An 18,377-nucleotide genomic window follows, 5' to 3' on the forward strand; every position below is an offset into this window, starting at 1 on the left:
ACTAAGTTACTTTAATTATTGATCTTAAATACAGTATTTGGTGGGGTAAGCACTTAGAAGTTGTTGAAATTTGGCCCCAAATTTGTTTAATCAGTTATCTCTGCTTGTGTTGTTTTGTTGTGCAAATATGCTCAGATTCTATTTATAATTGATGCCCTCTTTAAATGTTTTGGATTATATTTCTCAGTAACAAGTTTCCTTATCATAATGTGATTTAAGTCATATTAGATACTGCATTATTTCTTGTGCAGTTTGTGTGCAGTTAAGGTTACTGAGATATTGTTTGACATATTCTTGTTTGTCATACCAGTAGCATTAGCTGGTTACTGTAATTACCGTATAAGCCGGCATGGTGGTAGAGCTCGTGAGTTAAAATTCATTGTGGCCTACATGCTACAATTTGAGTCCCATTTTTTTCTTTCATAATGCTGGCAGGGACATTTCAGAATTAGAAAACTGTGGAGGGCTTTGAAGACAGGGGAAAATATGAAGTCAACATCTTTGGGGGGGAAAAAAAATATTGAGGGCTTTATAGGGAAATGTGAGGTTTGTGAAAGGTAAAAAATAAGGGGATTCATTGCCACCTACAGATTGACAGTTCTTTTTTTGGTTTCAGGTTAAAAGCAAAGGATTGTACTGTTTGGACTGCCTCATTTTCGACAAGCAAGCTCCCTAATGGTGTGCAGAAACCTCACCAATGTCACCAGAATTGTTACCATCAGGAGCTCCCACATGTACAAGTCAATGCACGCCTCCTTGGAACGCACAGCACATACCCCAAATGCCCTTCAGCCTTCAGAATGCAGGTACTGTAATCTTAACATGTCTGCCTAACTTGTTTAACCGTGCATTTTAGAGGGATGGAAAAGAAACTTGAAAGAGAAAGGGGAGCCAGAGATGTGAGGGAGGGAGAAAAGAGAAAAAGAAGGAAGGTCGGGGAGAAGTGAGTAACTGAGGGGGAAGAAAAGAGAACTGAAGCAGGGGACAAAAGATGGGAGGGAGGGAGAAAAGAGAAATGGAAGGAGGGGGAGTGAATGACTGAGGAAGAGGAGAAGAGAACTAAAGCAAAGAAGAGGGGAAAAGAAAAAGAATGGCAGCAAGCCTCACACATGTAGGTAATACGTTACTGTAAAAAAATTATTAGAGACAAGGATGATCTACAGTATGGTGCAAGAATAATAGTGGGGTTTTATATTTCATTTGGTTAAAGCCAGTTACTCCTTGGTTTCATTACAGCTGTTCAGTTTCTGCATATCTGTCAAGAATAGCCTGCAGTTGGTATTATCATAGTCACAACAGTAAAAAAATAATTAAAACAGAATTGAGAGAGAATTGTCATGATCATATCCAGATCCACATGTAAACTCACACCATCTCCATTTCATTGTTGTCTGTGTCTTGGCTGACTGACTCATTGAGTGAGTGGATGTCCCCCACTATCTGTTTCAGAGACATAATAGTACCTACCAAGAAGTGCCTCATCCTGTCCCTATCCCCCTTGGTGATCCATCAGGTACTCGGAATTTGACATGACTTCCTAGATATCCTGATGCAGTTGTACACAAGAGGTTTGGGTAACAACATTAGACCTGAAGGATCCATCTTGGCATGTCATAATTCACATCCAGGCTCCAGAAGTACATGGAGTTCACAATGGGGAGTGACAAATACCAGTTCACTGTAATGCTATTTGGCCTTAACATCAGTTATAGAATTTTCACAAATCTGGCAGTAATTGTCCAGAACAGACCGCCAGTAAGGGATAGAGGTGACGGTACGGCCTTATTCTTTACCAACATCCGCGGCCTTACCACAAATTTAAACTCAGTTCATTTTTTCCTTCAGTCCATATCCCCTTTGGCCCTTTTCCTCACAGAACCACAAATCTCACCCTCTACCGATATATCTCCATTTTGTTTTCCCGGTTACCATCTCCTTACAAACTTTCGAAACAAGGGCGGCACTTGTTGTTATATCAAATCCCAATATGCAGTTGATACTATTTTAAACTTCACTTCATCCAGTTTTGATTACTCATTATATAAATTAAATTGCCAAAACATTGCCAAATATATCTGTGTAGTTTATCGTTCCCCCAATGCTTCTTCGGAACCCAGTGTATTTGATTCCATATCCACTCAGTTGAGTAACCTTGACCTTGCCCTTGACAATGAAATTACCATTTTGGGTGATTTTAACATACACAATGTTGAATGGTTATTGTATTCTGCCCGGACTGACGACACTGGTCTAGAATGCGAGCTGTTTGCGGAATCATTTAATCTCACCCAGTTGGTAAAGCAACCAACCAGAATACCTGATAATCCTGACCATAATGCCCATCTCTTGGATTTATTCTTGACAAATAATCCAGATCAATACAGGATAGAGGTACTGTCACCACTTGGATCCTCTGACCACAATCTCATCAAAGCCTCATTAGTTAACCCTCCTACACCTCCCCATTCCGAACCTGTCAGGGTGACCCGATGGCACTTTGACAGGGCAGACTGGGATGGATTTAGAAATTATCTTGCTGATGTTCCATGGCAGTCTTTCTTCTCTAGTGATCCCAATTCTACCCAGTCCCACATTTGCGACTTAATACTAGCAGGTATGGATTTATTCATACCAAGTCAACAATTCACTAAAAGATCAAACTCTCCAAAATGGTTTGATGGCAATTGTGCCAGAGCAACAGCCCAAAAGTCATTAGCATATAACTCTTACTTAAAATCAAAAACATCTGAATCACTCTCCCAATTTAAAATTGCTAGAAATCATGCAAAAGCTGTATTAAATCTATCTAAATCAAACTTTCTTCAAAAGCAAGCATCAAAACTACTTAACAACCCTAATGACAATAGAATATTCTGGTCAACTCTTAATTCTTTCAATAATAACTTTAACAAGTCATCTTCCATTCCCCCACTAAAATCTTCAGATGGCAATATTACAAATGACCCACGTGGGAAAGCAGATATCTTTGCAAGTACCTTTGCAAGAAACTCTACCATAGATGATACCAGCCAGAATGTCTCAGTACTGGAACTTGATTCTCCCGAAATTGCCCCACTTAAAATACAGACAAGATTCGTAAAATCCATCCTAGACAATTTACCTACCAACAAAGCTCCAGGCCCAGATGGAATTCCGCCAATTGTTTTGAAAAAGTGTTCCCCTGAACTTGCCTCTGTCCTAGCTAAATTATTCAGACTATGCATACGTACTTCTTTATTCCCAAATTCATGGAAAGAAGCCAATATCCACCCAGTTCCGAAGAAAGGAAGTTCGTCTGACCCCTCCAATTACAGACCAATAGCTGTCACATCTTCTCTTGGTAAGGTATTTGAAACTTTAATTAATAAGCATATTGTTAAACATCTTGAATCCAACAACTTAATTAGTGATAGACAATACGGTTTTCGCCGCGAAAGATCCACCATTGACATACTCAATCTCTTAACTCATACGATTCATCAGTCAATTGATCTTTTTGGAGAAACTCATGCAGTAGCTCTTGATATCTCTAAAGCTTTTGACAGAGTATGGCACCGTTCCCTGCTGTCCAAACTCCCTTGCTATGGACTAACGTCTTTTGTTCCTTTGATTTCTTCTTATCTTAGTGACAGGAAAATAAGAGTAAAAGTAGATGATGTATATTCAAATTTCCACTCAATTAACGTCGGCGTGCCGCAGGGATCAGTTCTGGCGCCAACCCTATTTCTGGTTCACATTAATGATCTCTTATCTGTTACTCACAATCCCATTCACTCATATGCAGATGACTCAACACTACATAGTTCATTCACACTCAGACATCCAATTACAAAGTCTAATATCTCTACCTCTCAACTCAGTACAGCCATCTCCATTAATCAAGATCTATCTACAATCAGTGAATGGGGACAAAACAACCTTGTCTCTTTTAATGCTAGTAAAACTAAATATATACAGTTTACTAATAGACAGATATTGCCAGATTCGTACATTACTTTCAGTGCTACTAATATTCCCATCTCCAAAAGTATTGAAATTCTTGGTGTCTCACTTAACAGTGCCCTCAGCTGGACCTCTCATGTCAGATCACTTGCTAAAACCGCCTCAAAGAAACTTGGATTATTGTACAGAGTCCGTAACTTCTTCGCCGATGAGCAGTTGGCTATAATTTATAAGAGTCATGTGCGCTCTCAGCTTGAATATTGCTCACCCTTGTGGGATGGTTGTGGAGAGGTTGCATTAAGACAACTAGACAAAATTCAGAATAAAGCTGTTAGAATCATTAACAACCCTGCCATTACATATAAACTACCTCCCCTGCAAGTAAGAAGGAATGTTGCCTCCCTTGCATTATTTTACAGATATTTTTTTGGCAAATGCTCAGACGAAGTTGCGTCCATGGTGCCACCTCTCCATGCCTTCCCTCGTGTTACACGGGCATCTGGTAGCGCTCATGACTGGAATGTCACTCAACCATATTGCAGAACTTCTGCCTATCAGAATTCTTTCATTCCCCGAACTGCATCTCTCTGGAACTCGCTTCCCCAGAGTTGTTTTCCTCCAAATTTCAACCTACAACTGTTCAAGTCTAACTGTTACAGATATTTTATGAACAGAGGACACCAGTAATCTGGTGTATGGATTATTTTTTTTTTCCATTTGTTTTTCCTTCCTCCGTTCTGTTATTTAAAAAAAAAAAAAAAAAAAAAAAAATGTACCTTAATGATTGGCTGGTCATTGAATCCACAAAACACAGCTGCAGCTGCTTAATACAGGAAACTCTTTAGCAAGTGGGGTGCAGTGGCCTCCTTGTGAACCCCACAGATCTCTTGTCAGCCACACCCAGAACACAGAGGCACAGCATCCTTGCATCAGCTTGACTCTGCAGGACAGAAGGTTTATGAGTGGACGTGAGGCAGGATTGGTGGAGTGAGGCTTAGGGCAATATTCTAAGTGGCTTTGGAGATTGGATGATGTCTCTCTCTTAGTGGTTTGTTTGGCATGTTACACCTAATATCCTCTTGTATGGTTTTGCTTTAAAGTCGATAGTTGTGGTAGTAGTGGTTGTTGATCAGCTCTGGTCTGTCTTTCAGAGCAGACCCATCAAGTGTAGGCAAGCAGCCACCCCTGCATGGTTGTCCCATGCAGTGAACTGATGTTCCCTTGTGGTTGACAGTGCCCCACAACAGGGAGGCCTGGGGAGAAGTTGGAAGGTTTAGTTTCAAGATGGACACTGCATTTGGGTCATTGCAAACCAAATCAATCATTTTTTGATAAATTTCCCAGGTCACCTCCTCAAAACAGTCTGAAAAAATTCTTGTTAATACATATGCAAAAGTTATTTAAAATCACAAATTGTAGTTCTCCATCATGAGTAGTTTTTGAGAGACGTGCATTCAAAATTCACCCCCATTTTGGCACGTTTGGAAAAGTTGGCCTTGCAACCAACTTTGGGCATTTGTAACACCATTATTTATTAAACTAGATACTGGTATCTAAGATTTCACACAAAGGTTGTATACCAACAACACATGTCATATCTGGTGTCATTTCTGGTATGCCTCTCATACGTTTTCTTATACAAAGCTACAAAAATGAAAGAAGTCCCAAATTTTCCTTGATGGCTGCTTTCCTTAAAATTCAGTTTAAAGAAAACTGTTGGTCCAAGGACTGAACCTGTAATGTTTCTTATTAATGGACACTAAAGCTTTCAGAAGTGTGCTAAGGTGATTACAACCATTAACACTAAATATTTAACATGAGCTAAACATGCCACATCTTCCAGAAAAAAAAAAAAAAAAGAAATGGATGGAATCAAGACGACAAAATAATGCTTCAGTACATACAGGCTAAATGCGTGGTAAAAATATGAGAGTGCTGCTTAACTGTCATCTTAGTGACACACCAACCTGTAAAAGAACCATTTTCAACTATCATAATTTTCAGCAAACTATTGAATATTTAGTTTTAATGGTTGTAATCACCTTGGCACAGTTATGAAAGTTTTTGTGTCCATTTACAGGTAAGTTCAGTCATTGGAAACCAATAATTTTCTTTAAACTGAATTTTAAGGAAAGCACCCATCAAGTAAGATTTGGAATTTCTTTTATTTTTGTAGCTTTGTATAAGAAAAAGTATGAAAGGCTTACCAGAAGTGACACCAGATATGAAATTTGTTGTTGGTATATAACTTTTGTGTGAAATCGTGGCTATCTAGCTTAATAAATAATGGTGTCACAGATGCCTAAGTTTCATTGCAAGGTCAGCTTTTCCAAACATGCAAAAACGGGGGTAAATTTTGAATGCGTGTCTCTCAAAAATTACACATGTTGGAGATAATTCGTGATTTTAAATAACTTTTGCATATGTACTAACAAGAATATTTTCAGATTTTTCTTGAGGAGGCGACCTGGGAAATGTGATTGATTTGGCTTGGAATGAACCACTTGTGTTTCTCCACCCAGTTAGCAGGGGCATCAGGCAGGCTCCACATCACCCTGTTATCTGGGTAGGGTAGCCACCTAACGTTATAAATGCTTCCCTGGGTTGCAGGAAGACTTTAGGCTTGCCACACTGTTTAGAACCATCTGAAGTGGAAGGAATTCTACTAAAAAGTGACAGGAAGGAAAGGAAGAAGCAGGAGGAGAGGTGGTCAGACCCAGTAGTACAGTGATCCCTCCAGTTACGTGGCTAATATATCATTGAATTTTTCTGCGGAAATTGAATCACTCAAGTGGTACCATAGAAACCTGTGTTATAAGGCTAATTGGTACAGCAAAATAAATTTTCTCATAGTCCCTCTTTTGGCCTTGAAAAATTTAGACACCCCCCACCCCCTCCCAGATCATACTAGTATTTACTGTAGTAAACGTACATCTTCAAGATTTATCGCTGAACATAAAAAGGGGTTATTTGGAGTGTAAAAAATGGTAAATAAGTGATGATCAGTTACCATGACGGGATGGAGCAGTGCTTGGGTGTCAGGGAGGGGCGTATCCAAGGCCGAGGGACCTCTCTTCTCCTCTACAGAGGGGACAAGAAGGAGAGGGAAGAGGACACAGAGTGTGCCTGCACAGCAGCCATGCTTGCAGCCATGTTGACATGCCACTGCGCTGGACTTTGACTGTCAGCACATGACAAATAATGTTTTGGGCGGGCCAGTTTCTGGGATTTTCCCACACAAACCAGATTCTTTCCTGCATGACAGGAATCAGGGTAGGGCTTATCTCCATGCATAAATGGTGAAAGTTATAAATGGAACCCGCATAATTGGAGGGGTCAGTAGTAGCAGTAGTGGCTTAGTTGCAACCCCAGGATTATCTGAATGTGAACACAGTGAACTGCATGTAGAAATTACCTTTTTCCTAAGTCCACCTTCTTCCATTTTGGGTAATAAGGAGGGAAGTGAGGGATGTTTTTATAACCAGGCTCTGGAGCCACCTGATCCTATCAGTGCCACCACATGAAGTTGTCCCTAACCTGCAACATATCAATATTAAAATAACATACACAATAATGTTAAGGTTTACTATTCAGAAAAATTCACAGTGTTAAAGTTGCCATAAGACTTTCCATGCCAGTTAAAGTACTAGGATCAGCTGGCTCATGGAAGGGTAGCATGGTGACTCTTCCAACCTGAGGGGAGCACACTGGACTGCCAGCTACCAGTATGTTGACAACCTTTTCAGTCTGGTGATGTATTTTGTACTTCATTCTTGCTGCCACCAGACATTTTTATTCAACTTATAGGTGACTTTCAAAGCTGGAGGAGTTAGTTATAGTCTCCATTATCCTCTTCACTACTAGAGGTCTGCCATAAGATGAACATAATAGTCTGGTTATAGCAAGATTGAAATGTGAGTGGGGTGTGCCTGCTGAGATAGATGAGAATGGGAGTGCGCTAGTGGACATTTGTGCTGGGAGGGGGTTGGTAATAGCCAATACCCTCTTCAGGCATAAAATGATCCACAGGTATACATGGCGAGTGATGAGAAGGGTGGGTGGTGAACTGAATGAAAGGAAGGCAATGATTGATTATGTGTGTGTGGATGAAAGGATGCGAAGATGTGTAAAGGATGCAAGAGTGTATAGAGGTTTGGGGAGTGGACTTTCTGACCACTACTTGGTGGTGGCCAGAATTAGGTTGCAAGTAAGATGGAGGAATAGAAGAAGGGAAAGACGAGAGGAAGGGGTAGTTGCAAGGAGAGTGGAAAGGTTACAAGAGGATGAGAAAAAGGCAGAGTATAAGAGAGAAGTGGAGGAACGATTGGGCAAATATGAATTGGAGCAGATGGGAGACGTGGAAGGTGTGTGTAAGATATTTACAGAAGAAATATGTGCAGCATGTGATGTGGTGTGTGGAAGGAAGAGAAGACGGAGGGGGTGCAAGGAACAGCGTGGTGGACTGAAGAGGTGAAACAGGCTGTGGCACAAAAGAAGAAAGCATACAATGAATGGATGAGAAATAGGGGCGTGGAAGAAGTTGAGAGGCGGAAGAGAGAGTTATATGTGGAAAGGAAGAGAGAGGTGAAAAGATTAGTAAGAGAGAGTAAGAAGAGAGTGGATGAGGAATTTGGAAGGAATTTGAGTGTAAAGTGGAGGGACTGTAAGAAAATGTTCTGGAGAGAAGTGAAAAGAGTAAGACAGGGTGGAAGTGAAGTTAGCAGGGGAGTGAAAGATAAAAATGGTAGATTACTAGTGGAGAAGGGAGAAAAAGTGAGCAGATGGAGAGAACACTTTAAGGAATTGTTGAACGTGGAGGATGGAAGTAATGCGAGTATAAGTGGCTGGGGAATGGCTGGGAGAAGGAGGGAGGTGAGAAGACAGGAAGAAATCAGTAGGATGGAAGTTGTGGAAGCAATGAAGAAAGTTAAATCGGGGAAAGCCCCAGGAATTGATGGAGTGTGTGGTGAAATGCTGAAGCATGGGGGAGAGATAGTAGTAGAATGGATGTGGAAGATGTGCAGATTGGCCTGGGAGGAAGGTAGAGTCCCGGAGGATTGGAAGTCAGGTATAATTATTCCCTTGTACAAAGGAAAAGGGGAAAAAGAAGTGTGTGGTAATCATAGGGGCATTTGTCTTCTTAGTATAATAGGAAAAGTGTATGGTAGGTTACTTATAGACAGAGTTAGAGAAAGAACAGAGAAATTAGTTGGAGAAGAACAGGGAGGCTTTAGGAAGGGAAGAGGTTGTGTAGATCAGATATTCATTCTTAGATCTTTAGTGGAAAAGTTTCTAGAGAAGGGAAAGAAGTTGTATGCGGCTTTCATGGATTTGGAGAAAGCATATGACAGGGTGGATAGACAAGGATTGTGGAAAGTGTTAAGAATATATGGAGTAGATGGGAAGTTGTTGAATGCTGTGAAGAGTATGTACGATGGTGCGAAGTCTGCAGTGCGTGTGGATGGTGAACTAAGTGAATTTTTCTCTGTGAAAGTTGGTTTGAAACAGGGATGTGTCATGTCTCCATGGTTGTTCAATCTGTACATGGATGGGGTAATAAAAGAGGTACAAGGTAGGGTAGTGGATGTTGGAGTGGCCCTGGTGAGAGAGGATAGTGTTTGGAAACTCCCTGTACTGTTGTTTGCAGATGATACTGTGTTGTTGAGTGAAGACGAAGGGGAGCTGCAAGGCTTGGTGGATGAGTTTGAGAGAGTGTGTAAGAAACGGAACCTAAAGGTGAATGTAGGGAAGAGTAAAGTGATGGTCTTTGAGAGAGGTGAAGTCAGTGAATGTACAGCGAGGTTGGATGGTGAGGAATTGGAAAATGTGAGTACTGTTAAGTATTTGGGTAGTGTGATGAGTAAGGATGGAGGTTTGGAGGGTGAAGTGCTTGAAAGGGTACAGCAGGGAAGAAAGGTTGCTGGTTCCTTAAAAGCAGTGATAAGAAACAGGGAAGTGAGCATGGAAGTAAAAAAGTTACTACATGACAGTATTGTGATACCAACTCTAACGTACGGAAGTGAAGCTTGGACATTGTTGGAAGGACACAAGTCAAGAGTGAGAGCAGTGGAAATGAGTTATTTAAGAGGAGCCTGTGGAGTCACGTGGAGAGACAGGCTGACGAATGAGGATATAAAGGAGCGTTGTGGTGTGGATGTGGATGTGATAGGAAGCGTTGTGAGGAACACACTGAGGTGGTTTGGCCATGTGGAGAGGATGGAGGGTGAAAGATTGACGAAGAGAGTGTATGTGAGTGAGGTGGAGGGTGGAAGAGGGAGGGGGAGACCGAGGATGAGATGGAGGGATGGGGTGGAGAGGTATATGAGAGAGGGGTGTGTGAGTTGGGAGCAGGGCAGTGAAATGGCGGGGGACAGGGCGACTTGGAGGCGATTTGTTTGTGGTCACCCCAAACGGGATTGAGGCGTCTGGCAATAGATAGATAGATAGAATAGAAATGTTAAATTATGTCATCAGAGGAAAGGGGTTGGTGTGTTGAAGGCTGGTTTTTGTTTATAGTGGTGCATTATGAATTGATTTGGGATATTGTCAAGGCCTTCAAAGCATTACAAAGCCTTCTGTGCCACCTAGAACATGGCTTATATTTTGCCAGACATCCAATCCCTGAGTACAGTGCATCTAGACTAGGTGGAACAGAACTTGGTAATTGTGTGGTTTAGATGCTGAAAATGGAAGCCTTTAAGATATGTTTGGTATTTTATAAGTCATACAAATTCAAACAACTGTGCTATTAATTTTCCACCACTTGCTGCCCTCCTCAACAGGCTATACTTCAGATGTAGCTGGCGGGCGTGGAGTTGCTGGCTGAAGTCAAGAGAAGAGAGGAAAGAAGGCAGAAGGGAGAGGAACGAAGGCAGTAGTGAGAGGAAAGAAGGCAGAAGTGAAAGGAAAGAAGGCAGAAGTGAAAGGAAAGAAGGCAGAAGTGAAAGGAAAGAAGGCAGAAGTGAAAGGAAAGAAGGCAGAAGTGAAAGGAAAAGGCAGAAGTGAAAGGAAAGAAGGCAGAAGTGAAAGGAAAAGGCAGAAGTGAAAGGAAAGAAGGCAGAAGTGAAAGGAAAAGGCAGAAGTGAAAGGAAGAGGCAGAAGTGAAAGGAAAGAAGGCAGAAGTGAAAGGAAAAGGCAGAAGTGAAAGGAAAGAAGGCAGAAGTGAAAGGAAAAGGCAGAAGTGAAAGGAAAGAAGGCACAAGTGAGAGGAAAGAAGGCACAAGTGAGAGGAAAGAAGGCACAAGTGAGAGGAAATAATGGAGTAAACACCTACCAAACGAAGGACAACAACACTCTTCAGTCTTCATGTTGACACTCTACATTATTAAGCACAGTCAACCAAAAAAAGTAGTGACCATCTTCCCACACATATAATTCTAAAACACTTATGAATCACTGTGATATATGGGCCACCCTGTAGTTTCAAGTGTAAATATTGTCCTTGGTAATTATTTTGACCCGAAATCACAAAATCACGTACTGGATGGTGTATTTTTAGATGGAATGTTTTAATAGATTCATGTGCCTCTGCAAGACACTTATTTTCACAGCCATTGATCTCCAGGTGTGTGTGGTACTTTTTTGGTTAGCTGTACAATAGTGAAAAAATCAGAGAAATTTGTAAACTGCTCTACTTAGCGTTCTGAGGTGTAAATACTTCTAAAAATCGACTCTGGCTGCCCATTCGTTACCTACCTTCTCCTCCTCATTACTATTACTATTATTATTATTATTATTATTATTATTATTATTATTAGTGTTATTACTATTATTATTGTTATGATTATTATTGTAGTTACTATTATTATGATGATGATGATGATGATTATTATTATTATTATTATTATTGTTTTAATTATTACTGTATAGTTTGCCATGAGAACAAAAAGTAGGTAGTGACATGTGGAAATGGGGTTAAAGAGGAATGTGTGTGTGGCATTTGTAGAATGGATAGGACAGGAAATAATGTGATATGTGAAAGGTGTGGAGCAAGGAAGTCTGTAGACAATAAGATTGAAGGGTGTGTGTGCTTGGATGGTGTGGTTATATGGAGAGAATATGTATAAATAGGGCAGTGAAAAGGGTATATGTGACTGATGCTGTGTATTGTATTGTCACATTGGGTCATACAAGTTTATACAGAATCATACAGTTTCATTCAGTAGCATCTGAAGTCAAACACTCCTCTGAGGTAGTTTGAAATTGCTGTCGGAGTCATTAATTTTTCGTACAGTTGCATACAAAAACTTAAGTGACGCCATGTTGCTCTCAAACAATCCATGACACTCTGATTCTGCCTTTAAAGTCTGGGGTCTGCCACCATGGATATACTGTATTTATTTTCATCATCATCCGGACCTTCTTTCTCACATTTGGGCTGGGTGAGGAGTAGCAATGTCCGGACAGCCCAAATTTGCCCAGTCCAATGGGCGACGCTTCCATTCACACACCATTCAAGCCCCTGGAATCCTAGCTTTATCTGATATGCCAAAAAACAATCACATATTTAATGTTCGTTAAATATTAATTGTACAGTGCTTTGTCGTAACTGAATTGATGTTGTGTTGATAGTACTACTTTGAAAACAATCTTTGAATATTTATAAGTTCATTCAGTGATGTAAAAATGATGATACATGTAACTCAGTGTCAGATAGGAAGTGTTAGGAGAAACACACTGAGGTGCTTTGGCCATGTGGAGAGGATGGAGAGTGAGAGACTGACGAGGAGAGTGTATGTGAGTGAGGTGGAGGGAGGGAGAGGGAGGGGAAGGCCAAGGATGAGATAGAGGGATGGAGTGGAGAGGGGGTGTGAGCTGGGAGCAGGGCAGTGAAATGGCGGGGGACAGGGCGAAATGGAGACGATTTGTTTGACCCCCCCACCTTACGGGATTAAGGCGTCTGGCAGTAGGTAGGTAGATGGCTCAGAAGACAACTTTTCTGAACAGATGACCCATTTCACTTGCTTTTAAACATAGACCCTCCCTATAACAGACTAACGGCAGGGAAGCTTGAATTGATACAACCAAAAATTCATTGTCATATGGTTTCCCCCTGAGTCGAGATTTCAAGCACATGTTTGAAAGTGAGTACAACAGCATATTCAGGTACTAAGAATGAAAACTATAGCCATGTTATATTAACTTGGCCCATAATGTCGCCCAAATTCACATCCCTGCTGGAGCAAAAAGGGTAGGAAACATGTATTGTGCCTCATTTAATGGACACTCTTCATTATAGCCAGCTGAAGTTCCATGGCTTTATAGTGTGTACGTGTTAAATCATATACAGTATCTAATTTATTGAGGCACATTAAATTGAAGGTCTTCTGTATTTTGAGCATTATTTGCATTACTTTTAAACTTTCGACCTAAAGGTAATAATGTCGGCCGTGTCTAACGTCGGCCTCTCTGTCGCTCAGTATGCAATTTAAGGAGTATAATAATACAAGCTGGTAATGAGTATGTTATTGTTGGCATCCAGTGGTGGCCTGAAGCAGCTGAAGTTAGTCGTATTGTTCAGATTGGTAAATATCCTGTTGTGCTTTGGGATGCTGTCATTGGTTAGTTAGAGGATAACAACAGCCTACAGTACCAGCTTGACTACCCATCATTGTTAGTAGTACCAGTTTAATTTACCTGCAGAGAACGTAAGGACTGCGGGAAATATGCAGTGTAATAGCTCAGTGTAGAGTCAGTATTTCAGGAGCAGTACTCTTAAAACTATTATTTGGAACTAGGAAGACTGTATTTCATGTTTTGCAGAATGAATAACACCTTCGTGAAAGCCGTCTTGACAAAGTATGGAAGTTTCCGATGCTACAAGTCTGGGTATGCAGCTGTGGCAATTTTTTTTTACAGGTAATAATAATAATAATAATAATAAGTGCCTGATGTATAAAATTGTATGACTGCGATGAACCATACCAAACACAACATGATTTAAAGATGGGGGAAGGTATAATAAAGCAAGTGATGGAAGGTGAGTGTAGGGAACTGATGAACGTTAGAAATGATTATATGAATTGTGTATGGGAGAGCACGGGACTATGGTTTTGACTCTCCCCCTCCATGTTTTTTTGTGAGTTTTTATTTTTTTTTTATCTCAAAGGTATATAATATAAAACTCACAAATTGCAGAAAGATATGTGCAGTTGGTTAGGCTTGTGATTTCAGGAGTTCAGGGGCATGAGTGGTGAGTGATTCCAGGGGCATAAATGGTGATTGAATGATTGTCTGGGTCATTTTCCTGGGGCATATTGGTGATTAGAGGACCTTTATCATGTTTTGTGTTCCCTTACTTTGTAGATTAAGCTTTGTGCCGTTGTTAGGTCGGAGACAGAAATGATGATGGTGATTATTATTATTATTATTATTATTATTATTAATATTATTTTGTCATTGTTAGTATTATCCACACCTTTTGCCCCTACCATCGTCCTCCCCATTCTTGCCTGCCCCCACCCCCTCCCTATATACCCTTCTGCCTCACCTTTTCCCTCCTTGCCTGCCTCACTTCCTCCTTCCATCATTTTCTGGCTGCCTCACCCCCTCCCTGTCTAGCTGTCTTTCTCCCTCCTTTGCTTCATGCCTCACCTCTCCCTTCCCAGATGCCTGCCTCCTCTCCTTTCCTCCCTCCCTTCCTACGTGCCTGCTTCACCCCTTCCTGCCCCACCTGCTTCACCCCTTCCTGCCCCCTGCTTCACCCCTTCCTGCCCCACCTGCTTCACCCCTTCCTGCCCCCTGCTTCACCCCTTCCTGCCCCCTGCTTCACCCCTTCCTGCCCCACCTGCTTCACCCCTTCCTGCCCCACCTGCTTCACCCCTTCCTGCCCCACCTGCTTCACCCCTTCCTGCCCCACCTGCTTCACCCCTTCCTGCCCCACCTGCCTCACCCCTTCCTGCCCCACCTGCTTCACCCCTTCCTGCCACCTGCCTTACCCCTTCCTGCCCCACCTGCTTCACCCCTTCCTGTCCCACCTGCCTCACCCTCTTCCTGCCACCTGCCTCACCCTCTTCCTGCCCACCTGCTTCACCCTTTCCTGCCCACCTACCTTACCCCCTTCCTGCCCACCTGCCTTACCCCTTCCTGCATACCTGCCTCACCCCCTTCCTGCCATACTGCCATACCCCCCTCCCCCTCCCTGCCATACTACCATACCCCCCTCCCTGCCATACCTCCATACCCCCTCCCCCTCCCTGCCATCCTGCCAAACCCCCCTCCCTGCCATACTAGATAGGGATAGTGGGACACTCGTTAATCCATTCGTGCGCGTCACTAATTAGATGATGAGGAATTTGGCTAGTAATTGACTTGGGTCCTCAGGTTGGGGCATGTCCTTACCATATAACCTTCCATCATGCTTGACTATGCCTCTTCATCATTGGAGCCCAGTCGTTTTTGCTTGTTATAGACGTGTGGCGAGCCCCCTGCATGGTACCACCAGGATCTTATACCATTACCTTTACCTTACCACCTGCAGACCGTTCTATCATCCGTGGATGTCTGCAGCACCACGGTTGGTAGGGCGAGGACCGCCACTGGAACTGACAAGCTTGACCAGCAGGTGCGATACCTCTTTATATGACCTTAATGCAATCACTCAGGACCTCGTACCTGCCTCCTCCATCCTCTCCTTCACTGAAATCGAACAATGTTGTTCGACCCCTCCAAGCATATCAATACCAGGGTCGCCAGGGCTTTGGTGGTAAAACCCAATCTTTGAGGGATGCTGCGCTATTAGATGCCAACATCCTCCTCCAATTGAGCACAACTGCCTTAACGGTTGCGTTGTGCCGGGCTGCCCACTGACACGCCACCTCTTTCACATCAGGGGTGTCAGTATTCAACCTTGCGTGACACAGCTGAATACAGTGAAGTATAGCGGGTGTTGGATGTTACCTGCACATCAAAACCTGCAACCGAGGTCCCTGTGTTGATAAGAAGGTCTGGCCGTCTCATGATTGGTCCTGCATGCAATAAGACCTCATTCCTGACACGATAGTTGGGACATGCCCATTCAATGTGCCCCTTGATGTAATCTACGAGCCTATCGTGCCAGGCAACACGAATTTCATGCGTCAGAGCACCTGAGGATGTGATTCAAGGAGGGTGGGGTCCCACATCCACCCTCACAATGCAGATTAGGTCGCTGTACTTCATGTCCCCTCGAAGATCTTACAGGGGTGCTCTCGAGGTTTCCTCTCAGCTTAACGGCTCCGATGTATCTGTAGCCACTGAGATTACCAGATCCTTCGTATATCCACATGTGCGATGCACCGTGAGCCTGCCTAGAGCATCCCTTCAGGCCTTCACCACCATACCACCTGCAGAGGTCCAGGATCCACTGATTCGCCTCAATGCGACGGTCAGTAACCCTGACCCCCTGTATGAGGGGCCATCTGATCCTCTCCATGCAATCCCTGATGTAAGGGTGCTCACGGAGATTAGTCATAATAGGGCAAGTTGACCAACCAATTCGGAGCAGTCGAGCTCCCGTGAGCGGCGGAAGTCGGGTATAAAAAGAGGGAATCCCTACTCCTCCACCCTTCAGCGGTGCGTGGAAAAATGCTTTTGGGGTGTTGGCTGGAAGGTGTACTATATCCCTTATTGACGCTCTCATGCTCCGATCTAAGTCCTTGAGCACACCCAGAGGCACCCCCGGTAGGACAAGTCCGTGGAGTAACCTCAGGTATACTACCTTGGTGTCCACCCACAGCTTTTGCTGAGGGCGCCACATGTAGCCGCCCAAGCATCTCCCTCAGCATCTCTTTGTGCACTGCTTGACACAGCCTCCAGCCCACATCCACGCCAAGATACTTTGCAGTCTGAGAGGCACTAAGCGTGGGGATCATACGACCACCAGTGGTGAGGAACTCATTGGCCGACCATATGTACTTCTTGGCCTTCCCGTCCTTCACCAAGGCAACAGATCTACACTTGTCAGGATTTACCTGCAGGCCAAGTTAATCCAGCCTGCTCAAGGTCGAGTCAACTAAGGCCTGCAGGGAAGGCTTGGCGGGTGACGTCAAGACTAGGTCATCAGCGTAGGCATAGCCGACCACACGCTGATCCCCTATCTTGATCTTAGCCTCCAGAAACATAATCCATTGCTGCATTGAAAATCAAGGGGGAGAGAGGATCCCCCTGCCGGACCCCCGTGGCCGGACTGATGGTCATCCCCAGGAGGTCCAGTCTTGCAGTCTCACATTGAGAGCAGTACAGGGCTAAAGGAGGTGGCACACCAACTCTACGAAAGTATGGCGCCCGAGGCAGAGTGGGATAGCATATCGAAAGCCTCCTGGACATCCAATAACGCCACATACACATCATGCCACCTCCTATAACCCTGGTACAGGATTGCATTCATCATGTTTATGTTCTCAGCGCAGCCGTCGCTAGGTCAATAAGCGGGCTGCGTCCACGAAAACAAGTCTGCACCCTGGACTCTAGCAGCCAAGACCGAATGCAGTATCCCGACCACATATGATGACACCGCGATGGGATGGAACCCGGCCGGCCCATCGGGTCTCGATGTTTTCAGAATCAGGGTGATCTTAGATCTTGTCAAACGTTCAAGTAAGTCCATGGATCAGAATGGCATTAAAAAGGAGAGCCACTTTCACCGGCCCTATGTTCTGTAAGTCGGCATGGGTAGTCCCGTCTGGGCCTGGGGTACTTTCCCTTGCCTTCTTGAGAACCCCCTCCACTACCTCGATGGAGATGGGTGCCAGCAGATCCCATCTCGGGGGACGGACCGTTGTGGGCACTGGACCACTCCAGGGATGGGATGGAGTGCAATAGAGATTTGTCCAGAAAGTGGTCTTCTCATCGGACATTGTGTCATCAAATGATAGCTTGCCATTGAGAATGTCCTGGGTGAGCCGGCTTCTGTCTTTCCTCTACCTCCCCTGGGTGTGAGCAAAGAGTTGCCTCCTTGCTCGCCTGCGACCCCGGGGAGGGGCTTGCCCAGTTGTTCGCCTATGGTCACCTCTAGGCATCACCAGAGCCCCCTTGAAGGGAAGCTCCTCCAGCATCAGATGGACCAACTCACCAGGATCATCCCTCTCAACGATGGCTAATTGCTCACATAAGGAGATCACAGCCATTATCTCCTCCCTCCAGTTAATCTCCTGAACTCCTTCTCTTTTGCTCCGTGTCACTGCCAAGTACTGGCCTCCCGTCCTGGCCGATATCACCTTCTCCACCTTCTGGTGTCGCTACAGAGTCTCCCACCTCACCTTCTGCACGGGCAAGGCCTCCCTGTTGTTGCAGGGAGCGACCTGAGGCAATCTCCTCCACCAGGGCCCGGTGAACGGCGGACTTCCTTTGGGATTTGATCGCCTCGAGAGACTTGTTTGGAAACGAGTCCAACAGCAGCTGATTGATGTTCCTGGCTGCTGCTGGATTCTCCTGTTGGACCATTATCTCCTTGGAGG

The 18,377-nt window shown here is 43.8% G+C and overlaps 1 protein-coding gene across 1 annotated transcript; it reads right to left on the reverse strand.

Annotated features, from left to right (window-relative positions):
* Positions 1-5,036: 5,036 nt before the first annotated feature.
* Positions 5,037-17,042, reverse strand: LOC145402027 (uncharacterized). Its single transcript, XM_080274125.1, has 5 exons — positions 16,935-17,042; positions 16,588-16,892; positions 16,075-16,361; positions 15,841-16,028; positions 5,037-5,195 (listed from the first exon to the last, which is right to left on the reverse strand). Exons 1-5 carry the CDS (start codon positions 17,040-17,042, stop codon positions 5,037-5,039), a joined length of 1,047 nt encoding a protein of 348 aa, XP_080130251.1.
* Between the last annotated feature and the right edge of the window lie 1,335 nt (positions 17,043-18,377).

This window comes from Coenobita brevimanus, chromosome 57 (assembly GCF_032717465.1).
Source record: "Coenobita brevimanus isolate Jiangsu-jjx chromosome 57, ASM3271746v2, whole genome shotgun sequence".
Taxonomy (NCBI): domain Eukaryota; kingdom Metazoa; phylum Arthropoda; class Malacostraca; order Decapoda; family Coenobitidae; genus Coenobita; species Coenobita brevimanus.